General features: G+C 41.0%; 6 protein-coding genes across 6 annotated transcripts; 5 read left to right on the forward strand and 1 right to left on the reverse strand.

Annotated features, from left to right (window-relative positions):
- Nucleotides 1-498: 498 nt before the first annotated feature.
- Nucleotides 499-2,302, forward strand: GCK72_000553 (uncharacterized protein; the record flags this gene model as incomplete). The annotated part of the gene is made up of 5 exons (XM_053722553.1): nucleotides 499-573; nucleotides 639-1,060; nucleotides 1,110-1,530; nucleotides 1,606-1,877; nucleotides 1,924-2,302. 5 exons carry the CDS (start codon nucleotides 499-501, stop codon nucleotides 2,300-2,302), a joined length of 1,569 nt encoding a protein of 522 aa, XP_053591198.1.
- A 625-nt stretch (nucleotides 2,303-2,927) lies between these two features.
- On the reverse strand, nucleotides 2,928-3,570 carry GCK72_000554 (uncharacterized protein; the record flags this gene model as incomplete). Its single annotated transcript, XM_003109167.2, has 3 exons — nucleotides 2,928-2,987; nucleotides 3,137-3,306; nucleotides 3,360-3,570. 3 exons carry the CDS (start codon nucleotides 3,568-3,570, stop codon nucleotides 2,928-2,930), a joined length of 441 nt encoding a protein of 146 aa, XP_003109215.1.
- On the forward strand, nucleotides 3,379-3,591 carry GCK72_000555 (uncharacterized protein; the record flags this gene model as incomplete). Its single annotated transcript, XM_053722554.1, has 1 exon — nucleotides 3,379-3,591. The coding sequence occupies one exon, from the start codon at nucleotides 3,379-3,381 to the stop codon at nucleotides 3,589-3,591; it is 213 nt and encodes a 70-aa protein (XP_053591199.1).
- A 475-nt stretch (nucleotides 3,592-4,066) lies between these two features.
- GCK72_000556 (uncharacterized protein) lies at nucleotides 4,067-8,461 on the forward strand (the record flags this gene model as incomplete). The annotated part of the gene is made up of 10 exons (XM_053722555.1): nucleotides 4,067-4,088; nucleotides 4,265-4,301; nucleotides 4,352-4,421; nucleotides 4,469-4,900; nucleotides 4,952-6,463; nucleotides 6,510-6,615; nucleotides 6,673-7,730; nucleotides 7,783-7,988; nucleotides 8,041-8,326; nucleotides 8,378-8,461. The coding sequence occupies 10 exons, from the start codon at nucleotides 4,067-4,069 to the stop codon at nucleotides 8,459-8,461; spliced, it is 3,813 nt and encodes a 1,270-aa protein (XP_053591200.1).
- Nucleotides 8,462-9,363: 902 nt separating this feature from the next.
- GCK72_000557 (uncharacterized protein) lies at nucleotides 9,364-10,770 on the forward strand (the record flags this gene model as incomplete). Its single annotated transcript, XM_003109394.2, has 4 exons — nucleotides 9,364-9,515; nucleotides 9,932-10,323; nucleotides 10,576-10,682; nucleotides 10,735-10,770. The coding sequence occupies 4 exons, from the start codon at nucleotides 9,364-9,366 to the stop codon at nucleotides 10,768-10,770; spliced, it is 687 nt and encodes a 228-aa protein (XP_003109442.2).
- Nucleotides 10,771-13,252: 2,482 nt separating this feature from the next.
- On the forward strand, nucleotides 13,253-16,090 carry GCK72_000558 (uncharacterized protein; the record flags this gene model as incomplete). Its single annotated transcript, XM_003109096.2, has 7 exons — nucleotides 13,253-13,378; nucleotides 13,423-13,517; nucleotides 13,564-13,735; nucleotides 14,569-14,793; nucleotides 14,844-14,978; nucleotides 15,023-15,144; nucleotides 15,877-16,090. The coding sequence occupies 7 exons, from the start codon at nucleotides 13,253-13,255 to the stop codon at nucleotides 16,088-16,090; spliced, it is 1,089 nt and encodes a 362-aa protein (XP_003109144.1).
- Between the last annotated feature and the right edge of the window lie 5,246 nt (nucleotides 16,091-21,336).

A 21,336-nucleotide genomic window follows, 5' to 3' on the forward strand; every position in this document is an offset into this window, starting at 1 on the left:
TTGATTTTTTCACACATTGTGTTTAGAAAACAATGTTCCACCCTTCGCACCAAAAATATATATGTCTAGGCTACTTTATTAAATTATTAAACGACCAAAATAAATAATAATTTATTTGTTCTCTCAAGTTTTTGTGTCTTTTGGGCGCTGCAAAATGAGGAAGAGACGTATTGCAATTTGGCAAGATGCCAAAATACTGTAATCGCTGCGAGACCCAGCAATGTTATTTACGAGTTATTTTATCACCCTGTTAGTCGAAAAACATGAATGTAACAATTAAATGTCAGCATAAAACAGTGAAAATTATTTACTTCAACACATGAAAATCAGGAAAAATAGTTTATTTTAGCATAACATTTAAAAATTATAACTTTTTGATCAACCATTTTTGTTGCAAATGTTGGCGCGAAATTTCCCTCTCAGCAGTTTTGTTTTCCACCTCCCACAGCTTCCGCTCGCGTTCATTCTTCGTTTTTCTGTTTTCTCCCCGAATTCAAGATGGGAGATTTCATGTTGGATACTCCGCCTGAGAAATTCGTTAAGGATTTCCAACGAATTTGCACCAAAAACCCCGTAAGTTTTCTTTTCTACTCAAATGTTTTCAGTTTTTTTAATCATCAATTTACTTTTTTTTTCAGAATGTGACTCTGGACATTCAGCTCTCGGAATTGCGAAAGTACAGCCGCTGGTTCGACGCTCCGATTCATCGGAAGATTCTATACTTGGATTCGTTGAACGAGGAGCAGAAAAGCATTCTGATCGGTTTGAATCCATCGTTCAGAAAGTGGATTTACACCACATCTGCACTCACTTCTGTCACAATTGAGTCAAAGATGGTTGAGCCGACAGAAGAGCCGTTTGTCGAGGATGATCCATCGCGAACGAAAAAAAGTAAAAGAGGGAGAAAACTGGAAACTGGAACGTATCGTTATGGTCAGTATACTGCCAAACTAGGGAGAATCGTGTCTGTCAAGACGAGCGATGACGTTGTCATCAAGCAGCATCAGGTTTGGAAGTTCGAGTTCTGGGAGACAAAGGATTATAAGAATTTCTGCAGAAGGTTAGTTTTTTACGATGAAATTATACGACGAAACGCCTTTATTTTCCAGTCAAATCATCGAGGTGACTCCGAAAACACCAGCACCGTCAACTGAACCACAGATAGAACAACTGGGAGAAGACGGATGGATTCAGGAGACTTCTCGAAAACTTGTCGGCTTCATGAATGCTCTGGAGGATAACTTCGCCGAGGAGCTGGACATTGGACTCACAAATTGGTCGACTGTCGTTGAGCTGAACAACAAATTCAGAAACGTTCGAAGCCTCAGAATCGTTCACAGCACGCCCGGTGCCACGAATTGGTGGATGAGTCAAATCAAAATGATGAAGACGATTCCTGAAATCACAATGCTGAGAAACTATAACGGAGAGGACCCGATCGAAGCCGAATACCGCAAGACTCACAAGTTCAAAAACTGTGAAGCGATGCCGTACATCATTCCGTTCCCTAAACGAGAAGCACCGGTTTGGGTACCCGTGGTTCCGCAATGCGAGCATCCGGCAAGTTTTCGCAGGTTTTAGTGGGAAATTAACTCTTCATTTTAGATCTTCTGGGCTCGAAAACTTACTTTCGAGAACACCATTGAGAATTCAATCACTGATTTCACTCACATGCACTCACTGGCTGAGGTGAACCTGAAACGATTCAAGCTTCCCGCTCAGGAACTTGCTTATTTTATCAGAAGATGGGGAAATGGTGATATTGGACATCGTCTGGAGCGTGTCGTTATCGACATGGATTATCCATCAGATTTCACTAAACTTCGCGAAGAACATGAACATCGGAATGTCAAACGATTCGTTGGGGAGAACGAGCTGTAAGCAGAATACTGTAGTGGAATCTAGTTTTCATTGTGTTTTCAGGTCGGAAGTGTTTGCTGATCATGCCAAATTGGAGACCGCTGATGTGTATCTGTTGCAACGCGTTCTGACCATACACGGGAGAAGAAAGTATCATATCACTGAACACTCTGACTGCTCTCGTGCTGAATCTGGATATAGTTCCTACGGCTCCGGGTCTGACCGAGGTGCCTCCAGTGAAGGTTCCGGTCATTCTAGCCCTATCCCTGACTCGGAAGAATCTCAAAGTCAGTACCACACATACGGAGGCTACGCAGTGTTGGAATTGTCGAAGGACAACAAAAGAGTCGTTTTCACAGCCGTTCGAGACCAAGTGTCTGCTAAAGAAGCCGTGAAGAAGCGCCCGCTTCCCATTGAAAAAAAACAACGCTTGAATAACTAACACAAATTCATGTATAATTTTGCACACCCATTTTATTGTATGGAATTTTGCCCCTATTATTTTTCCAGCTTTCGCGTTTTTGAAAGATTGAGAAACCATAAACAAATGATGCTTTGTATTGAAGGTTTTGTTCAATTCACGTCTACATTCATATTTCTGTGTGAGGAAAGCAACGTTGTCGTTATTCGGACTCATTTCTGAAAATGAACGGAAACTTACAACAATATGCTGAATTTTCTGAAAATGTAGCCTGAGTGGCCTTCTAATTGTTAGAAAATTTACGAAAAACTAATAGTATTTCAGAGAATGGACCACAGATTCTCTAGAAAAAATAATTTCTGAAACTGAGGCATTGCTTTCATGAACAGCTCACTTACCGTCAAGTTTTCTACATCCAACACGTACTACAGGAAATCTAGAAATTTACGCAACATTATTTCTTTTATGTCATGGACAGCTTGTGAGAACTCTTCCTTCAGAACTGACGAGAATAGTTTCATTTTTAAAGTGTGAGACATGCCTTATTTAATCTTGAAGTCAGCTCTTTTTGTTTATCCCGACCCTGCCTTGCCTGCGAGTTGAACAAGAAATTTATAACAACGTTTATAACACAAACAAAGACTGTTTAGGCTTGTTGTCCCGAGGATCTGAGGCTGGTGGCGATTCTGTCCAAATCCTTGCGTCCCTGGAAAAGAGGTTATTAAATTTTTTTAGCAGTATGAATTTTTAGAAGGCAAATACTTATTTTTTGTGTATCCGCAAAGATTAATTGGCCTCTCGGTTCATACTATCGTATTTTTGATGATTTAGGTGTGCTTGGAAAAATAATCTTACCTGCTTGGAGAGGATTCTTCCCTTGCCGTCTGGGTGCTTCTCAACCCACTTGATCTTCTCGAGTTGTTGAACAGCCTTTCTGAGGCAGTTTCCGGCCGAAGTCTGGAAATGGTTTGGGGCGACTCCACGTCTCTTGTTTCCTCCGTAGACCTTCTTGAAAGCTCCAATTCCTTAAAAAATTATTTTATGAATTGATTCTAAAAAATAATAAATAAAAACTTACCGGCTGGGCGGAAATAAAGATGACGGGCAAGACTGGCAGCGCGAGTGTAGAACCAATCTGGGTCGACTGGGGCGAGCTCCTTGTTGACTCCGAGCTTGACGAGGTCAGACCATTCTGGGACCTTGACCTTTCCACTCTTCTTCAAGAAGTGGGCGATCGACTTGGTAGCCTCGTGCTGGTCGACGTCCTTGATGGAGGTCGCTCTTGTCATTTTACCTATAGAGCAGTTTAAAAATAATATTGAAAGTCTGTTCACGAAATAAAAAAGATACAATCTCTATTAAAAAAATATTTTGATACTAAAAATAGCTTTTTTCAGATGAATTCGGGTTAAAAACGAGCAGGAACGACATACATTATGAATAAAAACTGTTTTTATAATTTATCTCATCAGAAAAACCTCCAAAATAGCAAAAGTCCAGAAAAAAAATTCAAAAATTCTGTAGGAAAAAGAAATAAAGACATTTTCACGAAATGGTAGTTGAAACCTGCATACACATTGCCTGCGCCGCGACTCAACACGCGACACGCGACGCGCCTAACGGAACTGGGTTTTTTTCCGCCGAAGGGGGCGGGCATTTGAATGGAATTTTTGAATGGCTTTCGCTCAAATTTAACGATTTCTTTCAGATTTTGAGTGTTTCTGTGACTAGAGCAGAAAAAGAAAGAATTGAATTACAGGATACAACAGCTCCTGTTGAAACGGGATGTCAGCAAACAACACACTGGGTAATTACTTTTTTGTGAAATGTGTACAAGATTCGCTGGGTTGTTTCGCAAAATACTTGGATTTCTGGAAAAAAAAACGTTTTCAATATCTGAACTAATAAATATGGGGTTTCAGGAGAATTTAAAATCAAAAAGAGAATGTAAAATTGATGTTTAAATTATTTTCCACTTTTCAGAAGTTGACGATGATAGTTCCAATGTAAACGACAAAAGGTGTGTTTTTATTTGTGTACGGTTCATTTAAAAAGTTGTTTTTCTTTCAGTCTTCCCACCACAACTTCCGTTCTTGACAAAAGCAGAAGTCTCTTCGGAAATTCATCTACTGTGTTGTCCGTATGTATTTTTCGCGCGCCGTGGTGTTTTATTGATTTTTATTTCAGAAACCAGCTAAAGAAACCACGCCTGATAGGAACGAGGGAGAACCAAGTGTAGGTACCGAGCCATCCGTTACCATGGAGAAGCAAGAGCATGCTGGAGATACTACTTCGATCGAAGGAACGGAGCGTGTGAGCGCTGGTGCAGCGTCCATTGCAGACGACGAATCGATGGATACAACGGAGCCTCAAGAGCCGCCGAAACCCGATTCTGTCGACGAAGTGGAAGAATCTTTTGAGAAAAAGACAATCAGTATGGATACAAGTGACGCTGCCGAAAACAACAAAGAGGATGAAGTTGAGGAGAAAGAACAGAACAAGGATGAAGAAGAAGGCAATGTTGATGCAGACACAGAAGTGGAAAAAATGGAAGTTGAAGTTGAAGGAGAAGAAGAAGAGGATGACGAGGAAGAAGAAGTGCCGAAGAAAAAGGCAAAGGTGAGTTGTTACATTTCCGAAAATGTTCCCACGCTAAACAAACTAATTCAGAGAACCGCTGTTTCGGATGAAGACGAGGAAGACAGAACAGACGAGCAAAGCGGCGAAGCCAGTTCTGGTGATCAAGTCTTATCTTCGGAGTCAAACTCTCAAGCTTCCCCAGTCAAAGCCAGTGGCGCAAGTTCACCTGCTCCTCTGCAAGAACGTTCTCCAGCTTCCTCTCAGAAAGTTTTGGCAGAACAATCAAACGGAGCCTCAACTGAGCAAGCAGAAGAAAGTGATGAGGCACCAGAAGACGCACCCGTAGAAGAAGAAGAAGAAGAAGAAGTTGAGGCGGCATCGGAAACCATGCCCACAGAAGATCAGGAAGATGTCGACACCGCAGAAACGGTGCCTGCTGAAGATGAAGTGGCTGATGAGCCAGAAGCTACTGCACCCGCTGAAGTTGAGGAAGGTGATGAGACAGCGGAAGGACAAGAAACCGCCGACGAAGACAATGAGGTCGCAGAAACAGATGGTGAGATGACGATCGCAGAAGAAGAGCCAACGTCATCCACACGAAGCGGTCGCTCCAAGAGAACGTCGACTGCTGCTCCAACACCAACTTCCACTGCCACCCCAAGACGTGGACGAGGCCGTCAATCCACTGTGAAGACACCCGCTGAAGACACCAAGAAAGACGCAACGCCTGCGCGACGAGGCCGTTCATCGAGAGGTGCAGAGAAAAAGGAAGAGCAAGTCGCACAAGAAGAGCCAGAAGAGCAGGAAGAGGAAGTCCAAGAAGAAGTTCCAGAGGAAACACCTAAACGGGGGCGTGGTAGACGCTCTGTCGCAGCAAAACCACAAGAAGTTGTAGAAGTTGCGGAAGAAGAAGAAGAACAAGTAGAAGAGGAAACACCCAAAAGAAAAGGACGTGGAAGACGCTCTGCACCGACGAAGGAGGAGGTTGAAGAAGTTGCGGAAGAGGCCCCTGAGGTTGAAGATGCTGAGAAAGAGACTCCAAAACGGGGGCGTGGAAGACGTTCAGTTCAGACGCCTTCCTCGTCTGCAAGTTCCGCTCCACGTTCCGCCAGAGGGAGAGGTAGAAAGACAAAAGTTGAGGAACAAGTGGATGAAGAGCCTGTTGTTGAAGAAGAAGAACAAGAAGTGGAGGAGGAAGAAGCAAACGATACCACCGAGAAGCCAAAAACTCCGAGAGGACGAAAATCTGCAGCCAAGCCAGAAGTTGAAGAGGAAGAAGCTCCAGAAACACCTGATGACAAAGATGTGCCAACTTCTTCTCGTAGATCGGCTAGATCAACAAGAGGAATTGCAAAACCACATCCCACGACACCTGCGGTAACCAACAAACGAACTCCAGCTCGTGGTAGAAAGAAGGAAGAGTCGGTTACTGAGGAAACCATTGAGGAAGTTGATGAGCCCGTTGAAACACCGCCTGCAAAAAGAGGACGTGGTGGAGCATCGAAAAGTGGTCCAAGTCCCAGTAAGAAGGCTGGTGGTCATGACCCTTACGATATGGACACGGAGATGGAACATCACCCGGAGCCATTAAAAAGGATTCATGTAAGCTTAGGCGTTTAATCTATTAGTTAACCCCCTTAAGTTTCAGATGGAGGTTCAAAATTTTGGTACTGTCAAGTACGCATCATCTGGAGCTGAATCGAAATATGCAAAGTTTGAATCAATTGCCGAATCAAGAATTGGCGATCTTCAATGTAACGAGACCTTTCGTTTAGTATATCCGAATTTAATAAACAATTTACTTTTTACAGCATCCTCTTCTTCGTCGTCCTCAAATAACCGTCGCTCTCTTGCCGACATGACTCCAGGTAAAGATAAACCAAAGTCAAGAGGAACACCTGGAACTGGAAGAAAGCCGCGCGCGAAGAAGGAGGAGGCTCATCAAAACGATGTCGAGATGGAAGAAGCAACTCCAGCTGAACCTTCCGCAGCTCCGACTCCATCGGGCCGTGGACGCAAGAGAAAGAGCGAAGCTTCTGAACAGACGTCGCCACCTGCCAAAAGAGAGCAGCATGTTGAACTGAAAGAGTTGGACTGTGAGGAGCAACTTCGAGTTGATCACCCACAAGACGACAATGAGCCACACGCTCCGGGAGCTCGTGTCTATGCCATCTACCAAAAGGCGTTCTATCCGGCTGTTATTCTTTCGGAACGCGATGGTCTCGGACGTTACAAGATTCAATTCATTTCCGATAAACTTGTAAAAGATGTACCAAATTCTGGTATCATACCTCTTCGTGTGTTAACTATTGGCAAAATTGCAATCTATAACGAGGAAGATGTTCGTTTGGAAGCAACTCCGAATGATATCAGTGCTGCTGAATGGGCGAAAGGAAAAGTGACAATTTCAATGCTTGACGATGAAGGCGATCCAACAGATGACGTGAAAACTGTCGAGTGGAAGGATATCTCGTTCGATCAAAGCGAATGGCGTGATTATATCAAAAATTTGGATCAAAATGCCACCGCAATCGTTACGTCCAACATCACGACTATAGCGGAAGCTTCTCGTGCTCGTAAACCAGTCCCTGCACCTCAGAAGCCAAAACCAAAGCCGCCAGCACGCAAGAAGAAAGAAGAGGAAGTCGTCGAATCCAGAGGCGCTTCTATGACTCCAGCAGACGAAGACGAGGATAGAGTTCTTCCAATGAAAGAGGAAGCTATCGGAAAGAACATTTTCGCCGGAAAAGTGTTCATGCTCACATCAGCGAATCGTTCAGGACTACAGAATGTGTCTTCGATGTTCAAGAAGAAGAATCTCATGACATTCATCAGTGAGAACGGTGGAGTCGTTACAGAACAACTCAGCGTAAGTTTTTATACTGTTGAATACTTCAAAACTGTTTTCCAAGTTTTTCCAGGATCGTCACGCCGATCTGGAACCTCTTCTTATTTCCGACACTTACTATCGTACACACAAATACTTGGCAGCACTAGCTCGTGGTATTCCATGCGTTAGCAATCAGTGGCTGCAAGCCTGCGGAGAAGAGGGAGAATGTCTCGATTACGAAAATTACATTCTGCCAGCCGGTGCCTCAATTTTCGAAAACGACACGGACATGCCAGCGTAAGTACACTGCTTGAGAATAAGATGAGCAATTATTCTCTTCTTCTTACAGACCGAAAAATCCATCTGAACTCCTAAAAGGAAAGGCAATCTACGTTCACTCAACTCATACGGCACGTGAAAACACCCAAGTTGGACCTGGCGGGACTTTTATTGAGATCTGGAAGCCAATTTTGGAAATGCTTGGTGCCACAGTCATCGAATGTGATTGGGCCACCCTTGACGAAATTGAGCTCAAGTTCGATGTTGCTCTGGTCGATGGAACATTCCGTGAAGAAGTGATGAGTTACGCAGACAAGATTGGGGCGGGAAAAGTCACCTCGGAATGGGTCATTCAGGTCAGTAATTGCAATAATCTGTAATACGAATAAACCATCGCATGTTTCCAGACTATAATCTTGGGCAAGGCCCCTGATCCGACAGCGCATTCGAAATTCGACCCGTACCGTCTGCACCATCGAGCCCACCATTAAATCAGTTCATGTTCTAAATACCAAGTTATAATTTTTTCTTTTTTTTTGTACGATAATTTATTTCAAACACCAACATCATCTCCTTCATTTCTAAATTGTACCCGCTGAATCATTCCGATCTCTTACATTAGCTATTTATTTACTCGAGAGTCAGAGAATGACTGTATTTTCTCAAGCTTTTCGCTGATGTTTCCTCACTCTCTTGTTCCTGATTCTCGAGAATCTTTTCCTTTCACTCTGTCAAAGTGCTGGCCGCTTGAAGACTCGTGAAATTTACCCACTTTTTTTCCTTTTTTGAACTCAGATCACAAAAGCTGAAACAGATCAGAAAAAAATCAGTTCCAAAATATTTATTTTTCCGTATTCTAATCATTCATTATCTACGTCATTCCGCCCATTCCATTAATCATCCAGCTCGTTTCCTTTTTCGTATTTCCTTTCTCGAACCGATGCTTTTAAAGTGACAAGTCTTTGCATGAAAACCACCCATTCACTGTTCCACGAATCCGTCTACTGATGAAAGCTTTCATTTATGCTACTATTTATTTTAAAAACTGAGCTACGACAAGAATAAACTGTGCTAAAAAGTTGTGTTTTTATAGAAAAGTATTGTTGAAATTCAATTAATGATCAGCTTGCATATCTTCTATTATCGATCGTTTAGTTTTGAACGGCGCTCTAGCGTTAAATATTATCCGTTCTCTTTTTTTAAATACAAGAGAAAAGGGAATTATCGATTGAAAATAGCAAGCAGCTGGTTACCACATACACTATTTCCGCGAGAGACGACGGCATTCCAGTGAGTGCTCACTAGCAAGACGTCGATATTTTTGCGCTCTTTTCATACGGCTTCCTTTTCTCGTTTCTTTGCTCTTTACGCTTCAATTTTTCAGCTGAAAGCTATGCAGAGAGGCGGAAATGGTCCCGGTTTTCGAGGTTTCAGGCCAACACATCGCGGAAGAGGAGGACCGAGACGTGGCAACGGCGGTCGGAATCAAGGTTTCCGGCCAGAATTAGGAGAAAATCGTGATCGGGCGAACAGCCCAGATAGAAGGTGAGTGGCTACATTAGATATGCAATTTAAATGATGTTTAAATGCTATTATTTCGTGTCCGGATTCGAACCAACTAACTGTAGTCAACGTTGCTTAACTTGCCAGATCGGACGGTCGGCGCGTACCATTTTATCCACGCGCCACTGAAGAGGCGCCGCTAGAAGAGGCGCCGGCGAGGAAAGAGAGCAGCCGACGTCTCACGGTTTTTGCCGACTGTCTCCTCCATTTCTCTTTTCGAATTCGGCTTGAAATTATGTTTTTTTTTATTCCTGAAGACGCCGTTTTGAGAGTTTTGAAAAAAGAAAAAGACGGACATCAAGTAGTGAAAATTTCTGATCTTTTGGTCCAAGTTCGAAGGAAATCGGTTCAGTACACCCGTTTGCGATTGTTAATAGTAAAGATTTATACATTTTCAGATCAGGTCGAAGCGAAGAACGATACGGAGGTCCTCCTCCTCCTCCTCCTAATTTCAATAACTACCGCGTAGCCGATAGACCACAGAGTCGAAGTCCGTCTCCGCCACGCAATCGTAATCAACGTGGTTTCGATGGCCGTCCGAATCATGATGTCCGCGATCGGGAAGACCGCCGAGAGCGAGAGCGACGTCGTCATTCACCACCACCACAACACGCACCACCACCACAAAACTACCGACGTGATGATCGTGGTGGTTACGAAAGACCGGAGTCGAGAAATTCGGAAATTATGCAGCACGATAGCATTAGGAACTCGTCATTGGAACGAAATCGGCCAGCGGCGCTGAAACCGACGGATAAGGAGACTGCGGGATATTGGAAACTGAAATTAGGTTTGTGGAAATGCGCCCCATCGCAAACGAGAGAGTATGGGCGAGAGACGCAGAATTTTTTTCTCGCGACGACACAGATTTTCACAGTTTTCACCTATTTTCGCTGTTTTTCATGATAGTTTACAAAAAAACTTTTGAAAAATAGCGAAAATAGGTCAAAAGAGAAAAAAACTCTGCGTCTCTCGCTGATACTCTCTCGTTTGCGGTGGAGCGCAGTTGTAATAAAAATACTCGACTAATATTTGTTTTCAGCGGACGCAGATGAGAAGGTTAGACGTGCAGAATACGAGTTACACAGAGCAAAGTTGAATCAAGATATTGTTCGTGACGCGTATCGCGAGTACACTGAAACCACTGTGGTATGATCGAGATTCTGAAGGTCTTTTCTGAAAATAAAATTAATTTTTCCAGCCACAAGAGCTCCTCAACCCCAAACCAACATGGTGAATCGAATTTCAGCCAGCAGATAATAAAAATGATATAATTTTCATGTTCAATGGTCCACACCGCTACTTTTTTATCTTTCATTCCTTGTCTCTTTCTCTCTTTATCTGTAACTCTCTATACCTATTTGTGTACATTTCATTGTCTCGAAAATTAATACATTTTCAGTTTTTTAGCTGGAATATTTCGAGGCGACCCCCTTTTCCCTCTCCATCGAAACGATGCAAAATTTGCATATTTTTAAAATTTCCCGTGAACAATAAAACGATAAAAGCTTCTACTATTCCTTCTCCATTCTCAAAAAGATAAATATTGGAACGAAACGAAATAAAAATCTCTTTCCCAGCCACTCCTGCAGTCCGAACACCTGGATGCATGAATCGCTGTCGCGCCTTCGGAGCTTTTCTCCTTTAAAGATCAGCGAATCATTATAGTCTCAGAATATGTAGAAACGGGATTAGAAGTAGCTGGAGCATGTGATACAAGTGGACACGTCATCATTTGTGGATTAAAAGTAGATCATTATCAAAAACGGGATTTAGAATTGGATGGGCGGTTCATTGGGATTAGAAAGAGAGAGAGAAAGAAATTGAGATTTTGAGTTGAAAGTTTCGGAAGCAAAAGAGGCCATATTTCGAAGGTGCACTTATATTTTTTGTGGAAAAACTTGGCTTAAAATTTGAAGAATTTTCCATTGGTTGTTGAAAACGACTAACTTTGAGAAGGTGCCACGAAGCTAATTGACATTCCAATTATGTAAAACTTATAATTTTATATCAATCAAACTTACATCTTCATTTTTGTAGTAGACAACTTTTCAGTAGCTTTTCAATTTTCAGAGATATAGTCGTCTGAAACTCAGCACCCATTGCACACTCAGTTCAAATAGCTTGTTTTCAGAGGCGCATATCTCAAAAACTAGAAGAGCAATCAGAAAATTGTCAACTACAAAAATGAAGAACTAGGTTTGATCCACTAAAAAAATAAACACCAAAAGAATTTTGACTACATCCGAAACAGTTTTGGATTCCTAAAGTTGACCAATTTCCAATGCCAAGATTAAGTCGTGGTGTACTAACAAAAGTTAGAGGATTAGTCTTCATCTGGACATTCATTCAACATTTTCCGTTTAAATTCAAATTTGCCACCAACGAATTAGCACAGTACGCTTCTTACAACCGCGCTCTACCGAAACCGAAAAAAATTGTGTGCGAAGGAGCGCAGTTGTAAGAAATGGGCCAAGATTATACCTTTAAGACCACTCCCAATTTTCTAACAGGCGCCCACTTTACCAGAAGCTCCGCCCACCCACTAAATTCTCCGATCATTCATTCATTCTAACTTTTCCTCTACCTTGTTTCCTCTCTTTCTTTTTCGATTCCAATTTTTCTGGAATTTCAGTAGAGCGCAGTAAATTAGGTCTTGCAACGGCAACCATCTGCTACATCCCTTCCAAAAAGAGCATCAATCAAAGGCTCCCTCATCCTTTCCGATTCTCCTCTAGACTGCAATATTATTCAAATTTTAATTGGATTTTTTTCTTTCTTCTGCCATCACGAAGACATATTACTGGAATATAGGCTCTCCTCTGTCCACCACCTTTTTCGTTTTTTTGGAAAATTTCACTCCATAAACACTATTTAGAATCTGTGCTCCACTTCCACTTCGGTAGAGCGCGATCGTGAGAATCTTGTCGTCCTAATAAACATTTTTCAAACTTCCCTCCAAGAGACGCCTAAGGGGTCGGAAGTTTTGAAAAAATCCCGGCCCTTGACAAGTATGTTTTTAAACAGATTTTCTGGGAAATCTCTTTATTTCTCATGCAATTTCATTCTTTTTCGGTAGATCACAGTTGTACGAAGAGTGATATGGTGATAGTTAATCGTTCTTATCAGTGAGTTTTTGAAGTATCAATGCAACACGGAGTCTGGGGGTGGGTACTGAAATGAAACGCGCTCCACTAGACTTAATGGCAAATTAAAAATTTTTTTGTCGCGCGTCTTTTTGAGATCAAAAATTTATTTTGAATTTCTCGCAAGAATTTTTTTTGTTGATTTCAGTGCACTCCCACCCCGTTTTGCACTGATTCCAAAGGATTTCAGGCGATTCTGAAATAGTCCAATGGAGCGTGACTGCATCTTTTCGAAACAAACTTCGCCAGTTAAACTACACGTCGAAATTACGCCTGCTAGCCGTTTTTGAAACTTCGCTCTACTGGAATCCTTCTGAAAAATGCTCAATATTCTCTGCGTCTCTCAATTTTCCACACTATTACTTTCCGTTTCCTTTATTACGTGACACCCTCCAAACCTGGCTTTCCAAAAAACCATTTCCCCATTTATACCATAAATTCCTCTTTCTCGAATTCAGTTTTAATTCTCGAGACAATTATTCGCGGTTATCTTTCGAGCTAAAAGCTTCTGTGAGTCATACTGCCAGGTAAGCTCCGCCCATCCAACCTACAGTACTCCTCCGAATTTCCAGAATGGGAACTCCAATTGCGCCAGTGAAAGTCAATATGGGCGACAAGATCAAAGATCAATTCGTTGTGAAGAAAAAGTTGGGAGAAGGTGCCTGTGGACAGGTCTTCCTCGTCGAATTGCTTCAAGGAGTAAGTGCGCTCTGTTGAGAATCTAGAAAATTAGAATTTTCCAGAAAGGAAGAGCGGCGATGAAAGTGGAGCCGTTGATGAAAAACAAGGAGGATGAGATTCTGAAGATGGAGGTTTACGTGTTGAAGAAGTTGCAGAAGTGAGTGAAGAGGGGTACTGTATTCAGGGATACTGTAGTTTTGTAGTTCTCGTCACGTGTGTCGTCTTCTTGGATCTGGAAAAACTGAGACTTTCACGTATTTGGTGATGAGTCTTCTTGGCAAAGAAATTGGGGATGTTCGTCGGAGAATGCCGGGAAGGAAGATATCTGCGCCCTCTACTCTTCGTATCTTTATTCAACTTGTGAAGGCATTGCAAGTATGTTTAGAACTTGGCGGTTCTCAAATTAAGCATTACTATCGTTCTCAACTTGCCGAGACGCTTCAGAAAAGTACCCACAAGCCTAGATTTGATGCAAGTTGGGTCTCGCCACGAAAACTACAGTAACCCGGGTGGTTTTCGCGTCAAGACCCGAATTGTTCCAAATATGGGCTTGTGGGTACTTTTCTGAAAGCTCTCCGTTCGCTGAAACGAGATTTGAAACCAAAAATAGGTTTGGGATCATCTGGAAAGTTTTAGGACCATAAATTTATAATTTTTTGAAAAAAAAGTTTCAAAAATTTTCCCATTTCCAGAGCATTCTCTCCGACCGTTCCGAGAACAAATCAACGTTTTTGTAACCGCGCTCTGATGAAAATCAGAAATTCGGTAGAGCGCCTTTGTAAGCCGGTCCATCCGGATGTGCGTCCGGATGTCCAGATTCCGACTGCCGGTTTTCACCATATGCAACCGCGCCCCGTCGCATTCATCTGATTTTTTGGCTCGAAATGCTAAATTATCGCTTTTTTACATAAGAAAACACTCTCCTGTCGCGAAAAACTGCGAAAATTGGGTCGGTATAGAATGCACACGATGCAAGTTCAAATTCTCAAATCGAATCAAATTCGCTGCGTCGCCATATTCTTTTGATACGTAGTTAAACTGAACTATATTTTCGCATTTCCTCGGCTCTTTTCTGAAAAATTTAAATTTCGCGCCACATTTTTAGGAGTGAGGCGCTATCGTTCAAGCATACACACCCGGATTCTCGTGCTTTCACGACGGTTTTGAATTTCCCGCCCAGTCCAGTAGAGCGCCCTTCATTATTCCAGGACATGCACGAAGCGGGTTTCGTTCACCGTGACGTCAAACCAAGCAACATGGCGTTGGGAGTGAAAAACGAGCAAGTCGTCTACATCTTTGATTTCGGTCTATCTCGTCAAATAATGCTCCCGGATGCGAGTGGAAAACTGAAACTCCGCGAGCCACGTAACAAGTCAATGTTCCGTGGAACCGTTCGTTACTGTAGTCTGAATGTTCATCAGCATAAGGATCAGGTAGATCATAAACCGTAGATCATAAAAATGCCAAAAGAACGTGATTGCAGGGGAGACACGATGACTTGTATGGAGCACTCTACGCAATGATTGAAACTGTGACGTCAACTCTTCCATGGAAAGGAAAACCGAAGAAAGAGTGTGCTGGATTGAAGGAGAAGACTACGGACACTCAATTGTGCAAGGTTTGTTTCGATGAAAATGCGCTCCATTGGACTTTTTTGTTCAGAATTGCCCGAAGTCATTTGAAATCATTGCATCGACACTTCGAAAGCTCACTTACAAGGAGACCCCACCGTACCTCACGTTTATGGAAAAGTTGAAGGCTGACTTGCCGAAAGGTGTCAAGATGTGAGTGACATGACAGACACTCATCTCATTTTTTTGGCGCAAAATTCAACATTGTCACTTTTGCGAAAAACTGAAAATTGGGTTCAGCTGAGCTCAATGCACACGATGGCATAGCGTAATTCATAGAGAAATTGAACCTGGGGCGAAGTAATGGCGCTCCTCTAGACTTGGCGGCAAGTTCAAACTCTCAAATTGAATCAAATTCGCTGCGTCGTCGTATTCATTTGATACGTAGTTTAACTGAACTCTATTTTCGCCTCAAACGATTTTTCTGAAAATGTTGAATTTCGCGTAAAAACTCTATGCAATTGCGGTACTGTAGGTGGCAAGTACTTAGGCTGAAAACCAAAAATGTTCCACTTATAGGCTTAATTATGCTCATTCGAAGCGTCTTGTCTTGCTGATTCTGAATAAATCAAAATAATTGAAATTGCACCAAAACTAGAAGAGATATAACAATTCCAATGTCTTTCAGATTTTTGAAAATTTTCGAAAATCCTCAATTTGTTGAGTTTTTGTGCTAGAATGTTGGTTTCTGGCTCAAAATGTTTGAAATCTAACGATCTAGCTGCCTAGTCCAGTAGAGCGCCGTTGCAAACCCTTCATTTTTTCCAGGACATACGAAGTAGTTTAACTGAACTCTATTTTCGCCTCTCGCGTATGTTTTTGAACAATTTTTCTGAAAAATTGGAGTTTCGCGCCAAAATTTGCTGTATTTTCTGGTTGTTTCAGGACGGATCCATTCGAATGGAATCTGAATAGAAGTGCTATGGATGATAACAATAATGGAAACAAGTCGGATCGTGAGGATGCGGAGAGAGATGGTGGAGCGGGAACAGTGAATGAAGTGGATGAAAGTGTGATTACGGAGGATCGAGGCGACACGACTTCTTCATCGAAAAACGCGGAAGACTATGCGGCTGAAGACACGCTGGATAATATCTAGAGTATAGAGAGCAAACGACTGAAGATAAGTAGATTTAAATTGATGGGAATTGAATGTTTGATTGAATAAAGATGAAGAGATGATGATTGATTTCTGTGGATTTTGTCTTTTTTGTTGTGTACATGATGATTCATCCCAGCCACATCCAATTTTGTTTTATTAAATTCCCTTTTCACCTACACAAACAGTATCTTGCTGGCCCTTAATTCCGTATAAAAGCTGAGAAATCCGTCAATTTCCGTCAGTTTTTTGTATTTTTATTGGTATTTTTTGGCAGTGTTCTGCAATTGCGCTATACCGTAATTTTGGCTAGAAATGGGAGAAAATAGATTTGAAACCGTCAAAATCGTGGTCTGGCGCGCCGTTGGCGAGTTTTAGATCTGGAAATTTTGTTTCGCAGATTTTTGGTTAAAAAATCTCCAAATATTGAGCTAAAACCGTAAAAATGAGATTGCTGGCGCGCCTTGGGAGCGTTTAACGTCTAGAAACTTCGAATTTTAAAGTTGACAGTGTTAAAACTGAGATTTCTGGTTGATAATTCTCAAAAAATAAATAAAAATCTGAAAATTTGGTTGCTGGCGCGCATTGGGAGCGTTTTACACTCAGAAATGTCAGATTTTGAAGATTCAGGTTACTGTTGCTACGGTAATTTTGCCTGGCGCGCCTTGGGAGCGTTTTACACTCAGAAATTTAGGATTTCAAAGATTTGGGATACTGTAGCTACAGTAGTTTTGCATTTTCTTAATTTTTTCAGTGATTTTATTGCGAATAATGTGTTTTTTTTGTTAGTCCAGACATGTAGATGTGTAGTTTGAGTTTCGTGCTCTGCAGCAAGAATACAAGCGCGCTCTATTGCACGCAACATTTCATTGTTACAGTAAAAGCGCTCCATCGTACTCGATGTATACGCGCTCTACCGAAAATTGTCTGCGTCTCTTCATTATCGATTTGTAACACATTATCACGTGATCTGCTTCTTCTGGTCGCCTGCGTCTCTTTGTTATCGATTGATTAAATCAGATTGAGAATTTCTGTTTGATCTCCCAATCCCTGTCCACCGTTTGCCCCTCCTTAGTACATCCTTACAAAGGTTGATCTTATTTTTCTCTTTGGGACCCATCTTTTTTCAAAAAAAAACCTAATTAGAATAGCTACAGCAGTAAGATATACAATTTTCCTGTTTTTAGTTGGAAATGTCCAATTTTGAGAGGGTGTTACGGTATCACGGATTGTCGGACCAAATAAATATTTTAATGGATCATACAGATTAAGAATAGAGCTTTGTTTTTGTAGTTGACAACTTTTTTGTACGAGCACTCACTAGAGTGTTACATATTGCCAAAGTAATCTCCCATCCCATTTCAGTAGTGTGTCCGCTTAAAATGACCATAACTCTCTAGGGAGGGACCGTACAAAAAAGTTGTCAACTACAAAAATAAAGCTCTATTATTGGTCTGTATTATCCATTAAAATTTCTACTTTTTGGGACAATAAGTGATACCGTAACACCCTCTCAAAGTTGGTCATTTTCAACTGAAAACGGCCAAAGTTGGTAACCTTTTGAGCGGTACTGTAGATAACCCTCCACAAAAAACTTCAGTTTCAATTTCCAACTCACAAATTTGTTACAAACTTAAGAATAACCTACGACCAGAAAATGAGAAAATGCGAACATCAGGCGTTGCTTGAAACAATTTATATCTCATTCTCTTTTTTCGAAAAGCAGATGACGGCGAGAGATTCGTTCTTTTTTCTTTCTTCTCAATATCTTTCATCTCTGTTTCTTCTATTTTCTTCTCCTCATGTACACTTTCTTATCGGTGAGGAAAACTGGAAAAAGCCAACAAATTTTATGGCCTTCTTGCCTCTGCTGCGGCAAGAAATTGATATGAAATTCAGTTGTAAGTTTCGCCCATCTGTACGATTCTTCTCGAAGAAGAGAAACTTCTCAAAATGAGAGAAAAAGCTGAAAGAGCTGAACTCTAATCCCATGAAAAAACGGGAAGAGAAAAAAAGAGCAAAGTACTTTGGGAAATGCAAAATAAAATCAGTTTCTCACGAAAAAAACCGTGAGAGATCAACTCTGAAAACTTGGAGATACTCACATGTGTACTAATGTATATGGCATGTAACGTTGTCAGCAACCACGCTCCATTGAAAAGTTCCGGTGGAGTAGTGATATCAATGCAACGGATAATATATTCATGCTTTATCGTACTTGAACAAAATTGAGTGGTGAACTGCAAAACTAACTGAAAAGGATTTCGGTAGAGCGACGTTACCAAATAGTGCAGAGCTAATATTAATACGGCACGAATGAAGCAACCGCGCTCCACCGAAACTTTGTCAAAACCAAGAAGGTTAAACGCCTTTAAAAGGCAGGTAGCAGAAGCTGTACAGTACCGCTCAAAAGGTGATCAACTGTGGCTGTTTCCAGTGGAAAATGACCAACTTTGACATTGTATTTCGGTGTCACCTGATTGTCCGATAAACTCAATTTTGTATGAGTTAAACAGAGCAAAAACAGCACATCATTTTTGTAGTTGACCATTTTTTTGTCCTTGAAAGTTATAGGTTGTCAAAGTGAAAAGCTTCAAAATTATGCACTGAAATTAGTTGGTTTCAGGGAGAAACGACTTTGATTACCTGTATCTTTTATGGTACCCAATTTCGCCAGATCCTGTCCATTCTTTGCCCAAAACTTGCCCAAATCTTGCCCACCTTTCCTCCAATACTCTCTCTGATTGAGCTCTACCCTATACCTTACCTAAATCCCTTGCACCGAACACCTGTTGTTTACTCCGACTCTTATCGAACGGAAAATTTCAAAAATTCAACCGAAAAAGCGCCAATTACCCAACCAACCATCTAAGTTTCGTTAGAGCTACGTACCATAGAATTATATGATTTCATAGATACAGAGCTCTTCCCTTTCATATTCGAATGCCATTTACGAGCTCTCTTTAACTTTTCCCATCAGCAATCCTGGTTAAGCTTTTCGTGTTCCTTTTTTTAAAAAGGATTTTTAATGTTTCATGCAGTAGTTTTTTATGCATAACAAAGCATGAAATTTGGTTACTGACAAACTGCTCAAACACCAAACAAATCACATTCCGTCACGTGGTTAGATTTTGAAATGGTTCCATTCCAGTCGTTTTTTCCATGAACTGGAGGGGACAACCACATTGACATGATTCATTTCTGTGTCATTTTTCAATTTGTTCCTCGTTTTCCTATCTCTTTTTGCTGCTCCCTTGGGGCTTGTTTTTGATTCTCCTCGTTTTCTTCGTACTTTTGAGATGTTCCAGTAAATTCTGATCAAAAATGAATGACTGGTTTAGACTTCTGAAAAAAACTGAGATTGATTTAGGATCAGAAAATCATGATTCTCGTTTTTTTGTTGGTTTCTTGGTCATTTCGATTTCATTTCGAATTTTTTTCACTGCGGTCGGTTTTTTCATAAAAAGAATGTTGACATGATTCATTGTTGTCTCATCTGTCAGTTCATTGCTCTATTCATTTTTCCGGTTTTTTCGATTCACCTCGTTCTCTTTGTACTTGTTCCGTAAATTCTCATGAAACATGCTTGGCTGCTTCAGACTCAGCCGTTTTCTCATGAAAAAAACAATTCCGAGATGATTCATTGTTGTTTCTTCTGTCCATTCGTTGTTATCATATCAACGGGTTTAGGATTCTGAGAAAAATGTTGATATTGAGTTCGGCTCAGAAAATCATTTTCATAGAATCCAACATCTTTTGAAATTCGTTCTTCCACTGGCCATATCTCTCAAAAAACACGTCGCACCATACAGTTGTCAACTATGTACAAACCCCCCACCGAATGGCTATACCAATTTGTAATAGACTTTTTTCTTCGAGGAAACTATACGGTTTAGTGGAAAAATGAATGAAAAAGAATAAAGAATCGAAGAAATATGAGATGACAGTGAAAAAAGAGGATTAGTAGCGGTTTTGGTAAAGAAACTTCTGGGTTTTGAAATAATTTTGAAGACAAGAGTGGTTGAGTTTTACTCCAATAAGTTATAATATACTGATTGGTATTCCCGTGAATGCAGTTCTCAAGTTACCGTAAAAACTGTAATAGAACGGCATCCCATCTATACTCAGAATTCACGAATATGATTATCCCGGTGTTTTTTCTTGGTTCTGATTAGAAGAAGCGTGACTAGTAAGTTGTGCACATTTTAGGTTCATTCAAAGTTTCTAGCGATTGTTTTTAATGCATAAATTGTAGTTTGGCACAAAAATATGTCTTTGACAAACTGATCAAACCGCAAACAAATCAAATTTCGAATAAATTTCGAAATTGTTCCATTGCAACCTTTTTTTCATTTGATAAACAAGCAATGTTGACATGATTCATTGTTGTTTCATCTGTCAATTCGTTGTTATCATATCAATTCAATGTTTGCTCTCTCTTTTTTACGGCTTATTTTTTGATTCTCCTTGTTATCTTTGTACTTTTGAGATGTTCCAGGCAAGTTTACTTTTGTAGTTGACACATTTCTGTACGAAAGCTCCCTGAAAAGATACGGACCATCAAAGTAGAAAATCTCTTCATAAACCACTGAAAACTGAAAAGATTGATAGCTTTCTTAGGGTGTCCCTTTCCAGAAAAGTTCTCAACTACAAAAATGGATATCTACTTTTGATCTACACACTCCACGTGAAAGAATCAGTGATATCGTGGCTCATTCTAACAAGGAAAGTCCTCAAGTTGTCCTTTTTCAAACGACAAAATATATTTGGCACCTGATACTTTTGAGTCCGTAGACTCCGAATCTGGAATAAAATTCTGGTAAATCCTTCGGTGAACCGAGTTATGAGCCGTCAAACTTTTCCCACGCGGTTTGCCGGAACGTCCACCCAAACATGTCCCCAAGTTGTTCAACCATCGGTAGTTTAGGGGTTTGACGGCTCATAACTCGGCTCACCGAAGGATTTAGCAGAATTTTATTTCAGATTCGGAATCTACGAACTCGAAAGTATCAGAGACCGAATTTTTGAGTCGTTTGAAAAAAGACACTTCGAGGATTTCCCTCGTCAAGTTTGACCATTTTCAACGAAAAACTGGTACTGTAGATCTTGGTTTTTATATTCTGAAAATTTTAACCATGAGACATGAAAGTTGACATATGTCTCTTCTTGCCATGTATTTTAAAACTTTCCATTTTCGAACTTAAAAGAAGAACTGCTGAACAAGTTCTCTTTTTCCTTTTCTCTCA

Source organism: Caenorhabditis remanei, chromosome I (genome assembly GCF_010183535.1).
Source record: "Caenorhabditis remanei strain PX506 chromosome I, whole genome shotgun sequence".
Lineage (NCBI taxonomy): Eukaryota > Metazoa > Nematoda > Chromadorea > Rhabditida > Rhabditidae > Caenorhabditis > Caenorhabditis remanei.